The sequence below is a fragment of the Caloenas nicobarica genome, chromosome 30 (genome assembly GCF_036013445.1).
Source record: "Caloenas nicobarica isolate bCalNic1 chromosome 30, bCalNic1.hap1, whole genome shotgun sequence".
Taxonomy (NCBI): Eukaryota; Metazoa; Chordata; class Aves; order Columbiformes; family Columbidae; genus Caloenas; species Caloenas nicobarica.
The window spans coordinates 1,639,961-1,648,602 of record NC_088274.1 but is presented as its reverse complement, the minus strand read 5'-3'; the positions used below and the strand labels follow the sequence as shown (position 1 = coordinate 1,648,602).

Sequence of the window (8,642 nt, the reverse complement as noted above, 5' to 3'; positions counted from 1 at the left end):
TTGCACTTTCAGCAAAGTGAGCAGAGGAACAGACTATTTTCCAAAACTGTTTCTTTACCAGGACATTTCAAGGGCAGCATGAGGCTTCCCCCTGTGTTTCTGTGTTGGAGGATAGAGCTCGTTTTCCTGGGTGCTCCTGTACAGAACTCGACTTTTAAATATGCTTTTGTGCAATAACATGGTCTCATCTCTCTTCCAATATGCTTTCTTGGCAGTTGTGGCTGAGGGAATGGCTCTGCCGCAGAGGATCCTCTTTCCCCCAGAGAATATTTGCATGGGCTGGCAGCACAGCCAGAGAGCTGGAGCGGGACTGCACAACCTGGGCAACACGTGCTTCCTCAACTCCGTCCTGCAGTGCCTGACCTACACCCCACCTCTGGCCAACCACCTGCTCTCTGGGGAGCACAGCCGGGCCTGTCAGTACTTTGGGGAACTTTTCCTTGTACATCTGTTGGGCACTGCCCAAGGGCTCCCAGAATCTGGAAGTAGCTTGTTGTGCCTGGATGTGTTCATCTTCAGAAAGGCACCTCTTTCTAGCCCGGGCTCTTGGTCCCTATTCCTGCAAGTTAATCTCTTTTGCTTATTGCACAGAAAGCTTCTGTCAGTTCAGCATCCCTCTGAAGAAAGTTTTCTGTGCACTAAAATGTCCCGGGCTTGTTGGGACTTGGGCCCCTTGGGAGGAGTGGAGGATTCTTAGAACTTCTTAGGTTTCCCATTGCTGTGGATATTTTGGAAACCTGAGGAGCTTCCCTCTCTCCCTCCCCATCTCCCTCCCTCTCCAGGTGGCCAGGAAGGCTTCTGCATGATGTGCAGAATGGAAGTGCACGTTAAACAGGTCCTGCATTCCTCAGCCAGTGCCATTGAGCCTTGGGCTGTTGTTGATGTTCTCACACGTAAGTCAGTCCAGCTGCTGTGACATGTTTTATGCCATTCTCGTAGGAGAGAACTAGTAACTTCTTTTTTCTTAGAAATAGGAGAAAATTTCGAGCATGGCAGGCAGGAGGACGCCCACGAGTTCTTACGCTGCACCGTGGATGCCATGCAGAGAGCTTGTCTGAGCGGAAGCAGCGAGTAAGCACAAGCAAATTGTCTTTCCAGCATTCCCAAGCCCTTTGGACTCTTTGATGTCCTCCCCTCAAGGAAAACTATGCCCAGGGCTTTCAGACAAAGCCAGACTCTTGGAGGAGATAACTGTCTGCCTTCCCATTGGTTTGCAGCTTGGACGTTTCCTCTCAAGCAACTACCATCGTCCATCAGATCTTTGGGGGCTTTCTGAGATCCAGAGGTACTTTTCCACAGCTACTGCTCTCCTTGGAATCCTCTGTGCCCTCCTGTCTGCCTGCGATAGCAGCTGATCGTGTGATTGGCGCAGTGGGTGTGAAGAGCGTAACCTGGCACAGTCGGTCGACTTCCCCTCTCGCTGAGCATTTCCATTTGCCTTCCAGTCACGTGCTGGAGCTGCCAAGCGGTTTCCGATTCCTACGAGGCCTTCCTGGATGTTCCTCTGGATATCAAAGTAAGAGGCTTTGTAATTGTTCTTCAAGTTGTCCCAAGGCCACTGGAGCTTTCCAGAATCCACACAATTGGCTTAAAAATGTATCCGACAAACATGAGAGAGCTTGGTGGTGGGCAGGAGGTGGAATGGAGTGTGTCCTCCTGCAGAGGCCATGGCAGTGGTCTCCCTGTCGGCGCTGGTTTCAGCTGGACGGGCACCTGTGACCTTCTCTTCACTGTGATGTACCCTCCTCCTTCTTCCCTTGCCCTCCCTCAACACCCGTCTGGCTCCCAGGCTCATGGGGGGTGTTGTTTCCATCACTGGTGACCCGCACAACATTGTCACTCAACTGTGCGGTGCCACGAAGAGGTGGCTCTGGAGAGCGCCGGGAATCCCCGGGAAATGAGGGAGATGTTCAGCATCACACCCTCTTTCTGCCTCCTTCTGGACACTGCTTGCGGGTTCACAGTGGGTCTCCTCAGCGTCATCGAGCTGCTGTCTTGTGTAAACTCTTCCTAAGTCTTTGGGCAAGGGCATTTCCCAGAGCTCAGGGCTCTCGCTTCTCACTCCTCCAGGCAGCCACATCTGTCACCGCAGCTCTGGAGGACTTTGTGAAACCCGAGCACCTGGATGGTGAAAACTGCTTTAAATGTAGCAAGTAAGACGATTACTGATGACATATTAATACTAGATGCTGTGTGAAGGTGTCATCGAGCAGAAGTCATCACATTGGATTAAGGCACAGTAATGAGAGGCAGGTTTTTTAACATGGCCTCATGGTACTGAATAGCTTTAAAATAGCATCGGGATGCGTGAGACAGGAAAGGCTGTCTGGCCTTTGGGGGAAAAAATGGTGAGTTTCAGCCCTTGGCTCTGGACTTGCTTTCAAGGTGTGACAAGATGACTGCCGCCTCCAAGAGGTTCACCGTCCATCGCGCACCCAAGGTTCTCACGGTGTGTCTGAAGAGGTTTGAAGCTTTCACCGGCGACAAGATCAGCAAGGTGTGTACACAACTGGAGGGCAACGGTCTCTTCCTGGGGGGGGTTTCCCAAAGCCAGACGTTCTGTCACAAGCAGTTCTTGTTGAGATTTCTACGTTCCCTTCTGGGGACAGTTCCCATGGGAAGACAAGCGTGTCCTCTGCTCCCACAGAGCTGCTTTGGCCCAGGTCTGTTTCCTGCCACCCAAAAGCTGACATCTTGCTTTAGGGAAAACCAAGCGTTGGTGATTCCAAACGATGCATTTCTACACCTCTGGCCTTTAGTCTTGGAAGGCTGTGTCCTCAAGTGTTTCGTGATCATTGCTGAGCCCTCCTGGTCTCTCCGTAGGTTGTGGAGTATCCCCAGTACCTGGATCTTCGCCCGTACATGTCTCAGGCAGCCGGAGAACCGCTCCTCTACTCCTTATACGCTGTCCTGGTGCATGGAGGTGGCAGCTGCCGTGCAGGACACTACTTCTGCTACATAAAGGTGAAAAGCAACTTCCTTCCGAACAAGGGAAAAATGTATCCTGGGGAAAACCAACTTCCCCTGCCGTGTTCTGGCAGCCAAGGATCTGAGGGGAGAAGGTTTCCTCAGGGGCTGGATTGGATTTGTTTTAGAACACTCCTGGTTCGGCAGCTTTTGGCTTGTACTTTTGTGGAGGAGCTGTGCCGTTCATCTCCAGATATCGACACTTTTCTTTGCAGGCCAGTGATGGACTGTGGTACCAGATGAACGATGAATCTGTGGTTCTTTGCAACATCGACACAGTTCTCAGGCAGCAAGCCTATTTACTGTTTTACATCAGGTAATCACAAGTTTTAAGCTGTGTTCAGAATATGTTTCCTTTTCCTGGCTTTGCTATTTTTCTTCAGATCCTCTGGAGTGTTTCTGTCATAGCAGACAATTACCACCTGTATCGTTCAGCCCAATCAAATTTCCCATTTATGGTCTTAGTTACATATTCTCTCTGTCATATAAAGTGCTCCAAGAAAATGCCTGAACTCAGAGGAGGCTGCAAGAACAGCCCTCAGCAGAGATCCCTCTTTTTTCCCCAGGTGCTCTGATTTGAAAGTTGGACAAATGACTTCTTCCTCACCGGCACCATCACATGCCCTTTCCCTCCTCAGTCAGTGGGTGGCCGGCAGCAAGCAGGTGGGTTCTGTGGGACCGCAGTGTCTGCCCTGTAGGACTAAGGTGGCTGTGGGGAGGTGGTCAGGGCACCAGATGGACAGCGGGTTTCTTTCAGGGATCTTGGCAGCGCTCTCTTTTCCCTCCCACACAGCAGCTTTCTGCACAGTTGCAGCACGGCTCCCTCTCCCAGCATCCCACCTGCATCCATCCCATTTGTCCTCCTTGGCCCCTCTGCAGCCTCCTGGAGCCTTTGGGAGGCCCTTAGTTGTCCCCTCACAGCTTCTGGGGGTTCCCCACTGGTGGGTCCTGTCAGGAGGAAAGGGCAGGAGCTTCTCACAGCTCTCTTTGCAGGACATGGCGGGGGGCATGGAGGACTCTGCAGAGGACAGCAGCTCCTCCACACCAGCCAGCAGCAGCCAGCAAAGCCGGGCAGGTGCCCGGGAGGCAGCTGCGGGCCGGCCGTGCCCCATCTGGCCAGGCAGGATCAACAGCATCTCCTCCGTGGGCTCCTGCTTGCGTCGCTTCTTCCACGGCTGCATCAGGCTGGTGTCCAGAAGGAAAGCTGCATGCCCCCTGCGCTGTCACCCCCGTGACCGTGTGCCCCACACTGCGCGAGAGGACAGCAGCAAAGAGGAGCAGGGATTCAGCCCTTCTGCCCACTGCCAGGAGAACGGTGCCAGGGAGAGGGCCCGCAGCAGATCCCCGCAGTGGGGCAACCATCTCCGCAGCTGGGCTGTGGACACCACGGACTACGAACATTCAGACGGGAGGAGGGGGAGAACCAGTCCCCTGAGCTGTGACCGCACTCGCAGGGATGTGGCAGCTCCAAGACTCTCCAGCAGCAGCTCCCAGTCTGCACCAGCACCTGCAGTGCCCTCCAGCAGCAGCTCCCAGTCTGCACCAGCACCTCCAGTGCCCTCCAGCAGCAGCTCCCAGTCTGCACCAGCACCTCCAGTGCCCTCCAGCAGCAGCTCCCAGTCCGTTCCTGCCCCCAGAGCTGCTCAGGAGCAAACCCGGCCAAGGCAGAGAGATCGGAGCAGATCCCCATGGCGGGGCTGTGATCTCCGCAGCCGGTTTGTGGAAATCACAGACCAGCATCGCTCAGTGAGGAGGACAAGGAGCTGGAGAACAAGTCCTCCATGCTGTGACCAAGCCCTAAGGGATGATGCAGCTCCAGGACCCTCCAACAGCAGCTCCCAGTGTCCTTCCACACCCAAAGCTGCTCAGGAGCAACCTCAGCCAAGGCAGAGGGAGCGGAGCAGATCCCCGCGGCGGTGCTATGATGTCCACAGCCAGTTTGTGGAATTCACGGACTGTGACCCCTCAGCACACAGGGGGAGGAGGAGGAGAGGCAGGAAGGCTTCAGTGCCCCGAAGTTACAAATCAGAAAAACAGCCAGTGGTGACAGAGGCAGATTGCAGCCTGGGATGAGGGAGGACACAGCGTCTGAAGCCTGTGATGCCAGAGAGGAGAAGGAAGAGTCCAGGAAGCACCAAAGCTGCCCCAGCAGGGACCAAGCTGCCCCAAGGGCACCAGCAGCCAGTGCTGCCTCTGGCCAGGAAGAGCTCAGAGAGCCCTTCCAGAGCCAGGGGCAGCTCTGCCGGCCGGCCCGCCTGCCCACAGACCCCTCGAGGAGGAGCTGCAACCTGCGTCCCACGGCTGGGATCGCTTCTCAGAAACACTCCCTGGGCACCAGCAGGCCAATAAGACAAAGCCACGATTAAAACCAAACTCCTGTTGGCCTTGCGTGTGTCATTGATGGGCTGTTTGCTTCTCTGTGGGTTTTGGGGCAATTGGTGAAATCCCTTTTCTGAGAAGTATCTGTGATGGAGTTTTGGGAGCTGTGCGCTGCATGTTCCCATCTTGCCGTCTCTTCTGTTTCAATGTGGAGGTCGAGTTGTAAGGAGCCATTGAAGGAGGAATGTTGTTTTTACAACTGATCTGGCACCTGACCCCAGCTGGGGGAGGACTGAGAGACATCAGACTATGAATCCTTAATGTAAAACAAAGTCTCTTTGAAATAATCCTGGAATGCAAACTGATTACTGTATTTAAAAAGTTAAGTGATAGGGTAACCAAAGAGCCAGGAATGCATAGTTTCATAAAATCAACAAGGTCAGGGAGTTGTTAGAATTAGATGAATGAGACAGGTAAACTGAGGCAGGTGTCGGGTAGTCTGTAAACTCTGCAGTACTCAACCAATGGGGAGCAGGGGAGGGAATTTGCAGCCAGGATTTGGGGGGATATAAGCAGAGGCTTTTTGCCCTGTTCTGTGTACCTACTTTTGGGTAGAACACCCGGTCTTGTAAAACCATTTATAAAATATGCTTTGCTGAGAGATCCTGCCCAGGCCTATTCTACTGGCAAGGTGATTGTTTCCTACAACAGGATTCAGCAGCAGAAGGGAGGCAGGACAAGAGGGTCCATGAGGTCAGAAAGCACAGCAGACAGCTGGTACGTGGGGCCACGGGCGCCAAACCCAGCACGGGTTGGAACACCCTGGGAGAACTTGCTGGTGAGGAGGGAGGACAAGAGGACACAGAAATTCTCAATTCTTTCCCTGATTAAATTCATCCGTGGCCACACGGTGTCTTTGTTTCTCCTTTAACTGTTCCTGCAGTAGTAACAGCTCGTTATGGGGCCCTTGAAATGCCTTACAGGTCTAGACCGAGTTTTGATCTGGACTGTTGCTGTGCTTGGAGGCTGCTGTCCTTGAAGACCAGATGAACTAATTTCTGCCACCCTGCCTTGGCAGTTTATTCCGTCCGTGTTGCAGCTCTGTCTGCAACACTGACAGCTCCAGCTCAGCCAGTCAGGTCCCTGGCTGAGGACATTGCCTCCCATCTGGGCTGAACCACCCCAGCTGTGGCACCAGCCCAGCTCTGACCTGCCCCAAGGAAACCTGGTACCAAGTGTCCAAGAGCCCATGTGTGCAAAGGCTTTGCTTCAGAGCACTGACATGACATGGCCCAAGATTGCTGAATGTCTCTCTAGCCCTAGGAGTATAAAACCAGAATAAAATGCCTAAATTCCTTCAACTGAAGATATTCCTCGCCCAGCTTGGAGAAATTAGATCCTTTGCTGTAACATTCCTGGTGTCCTGTCTAATGATGGGACAAGAAAAGATGATTCTCATATCAGTTTATTTTTTAATCCAAAGAACACAATGCTGGAAAGAGGTGTCTCTGCAGAAGAGAGAAAATCAACATTACTGATTACTTCATTTCGTTTCCAAGAATGTGCCTCTAGAGCCCCAGGAACACCACAAGGGAGCCCAGAGGGGCCAGAGAAAGGGACATCATGGGCTGCTCCTGTGCTGCTGAGCTGGGCTGGGCTCCTGGGACAGAGGGAGCTCATGGCAAGCGGCAGCGCTGCAGAGAGACAGCTCTGCCCAGGAGCAGCTCCTCTGCAAAGCGCAGCAGGGCTGAGGGCTCTGCCTGCAGCACCGAGGGGACAGGAGCCAGGCACAGAGAGGGAAACACAGTCTGGAGTGGGAGGACAGATGAGAGCTCACTTGGAGAAAAATCTTCTCAGATATTAAGCCTGTGGCTGTAGGGCATTGCATCTGCAAATCTTGGGAGGATCTCAGAAAGCTGTCACATTGCAGAGCCTGCAAGAGATATAAGTACAACTCTCAGAGATTCTCTGGTGAAGTGGAGGAGGATGTGCTGCAGAGCAGGGATTGCCTTCTGCACTGTCAGAGTGACAAGACATGAATGCTGCGTTCTCCCAAGGATGGCTGTGGGGTGTAAATGTAAATGTGCAGGCAGGGGTGGCCAGGGCTGTCCTGCAGAGCAGGGTCCCTGCACCCCAGGGCTGTGCCAGGGCAGGGACTCTGCCGCCTGCCAGGGTCAGCGCTCAGCCTGCCCGGGGAGATCCCAGCAACACTGAGGGGAGAAGCTGTGGGGGGAAGGAGCGAACCCTGGCAGGGCAGGGTCCTTCTGCTGCTGGGTTCTCCATGGGTAAGGGCTGCTCACAGCTCCAGCTCACTGCAGACTGCTTCCAATTGGAGGTTTCAAGGAGAAGATCTATACAGGTATTACTATAAAGAGAAGGAGCTTTCCTGAGTCTGTGCTTTGCGTTTCCTATTCCAAGACTGGGGGGAGGGAGAGGGGTGTAGAAAAGAATAAATGCAGACGGAGCTCTCCAGTTTTAACAAGTCACTGAGACTCCTGAACTGCAACTCTGAGTGATCAGCACATCTGCCAGAAGCCTCAGAACATCCCTTCAGCCACTCCTCTGCCCATGGACAGCAGCAGCATCACATCTGCTGAACCCATCAGCCTTAGGCTGACCTGTCCTTTTTTCCAACCTGCAAACCTCTGCTCTCAGCAGTGCCTGGGGGCTTTTCCGGGTAACATGGCAGTGTGATCAGCCTCCATCTCAGCAAGGTGCCAGCCCAGGGCAGCTGGAGCAAGACAGAGGGACAGAGCAGCTGCCCTCACTCTGCACTGACCCACAGGCATTCTCCTGCCTTGCAGGACTCGCTCTGTTCTCCCTGAGTGCAGCAGAAATGCTGAGGGTTTATGACACCCAAGAACACTTTCCAGGGGAGTTGCAGGATTGGACTAGATGATCTTTCAAGGTCCCTTCCAATCCCAAACATTCTGTGATTCTGTGAAGCTGTAAAATCTCAAACGTTTCAAATTTCATTTTACCGTCCTGTTTCAATCTTGGTGATAGTGCAGATGCTGACAGGCTCTTCTCACCAGCAGCAGTTTCAGGTGACAACTTTGAACCCCAGGTCTGTCCCCTGTCCCCCGTTCCCATGACCCCTGGTGCAGAGCAGGGCTGACTCCTGGGCAGCCAGCGGGCACAGGCCCTGCTCCTCACGGCACCTCCAGCCAGCACCACCCAGGGCTCAGCCACGGAGCTGAAGGAAGGTCCGGAAAAGGACAACGGGGTGTGGAGCAGGGGAGGGTGTGTGAGAAATGGCTTTGATTTTGCTCAGAGATGTCTCCCCTAACGTGTCACTGTCTTTCGCTCCTGTGACAGTGTTCCATGCCCAGAGGCAGCAAATGTCCAACAGCAGC

At 53.6% G+C, this 8,642-nt stretch overlaps 1 protein-coding gene across 1 annotated transcript; it reads left to right on the top strand.

The window, feature by feature from the left end:
- Positions 1-229: 229 nt before the first annotated feature.
- On the top strand, positions 230-4,757 carry LOC135999834 (ubiquitin carboxyl-terminal hydrolase 42-like). Its single transcript, XM_065653409.1, has 12 exons — positions 230-416; positions 783-893; positions 969-1,071; positions 1,218-1,285; positions 1,446-1,516; positions 2,071-2,153; positions 2,386-2,497; positions 2,824-2,964; positions 3,183-3,283; positions 3,534-3,630; positions 3,961-4,316; positions 4,700-4,757. Exons 1-12 carry the CDS (start codon positions 230-232, stop codon positions 4,755-4,757), a joined length of 1,488 nt encoding a protein of 495 aa, XP_065509481.1.
- The last annotated feature ends 3,885 nt before the right edge of the window (positions 4,758-8,642 follow it).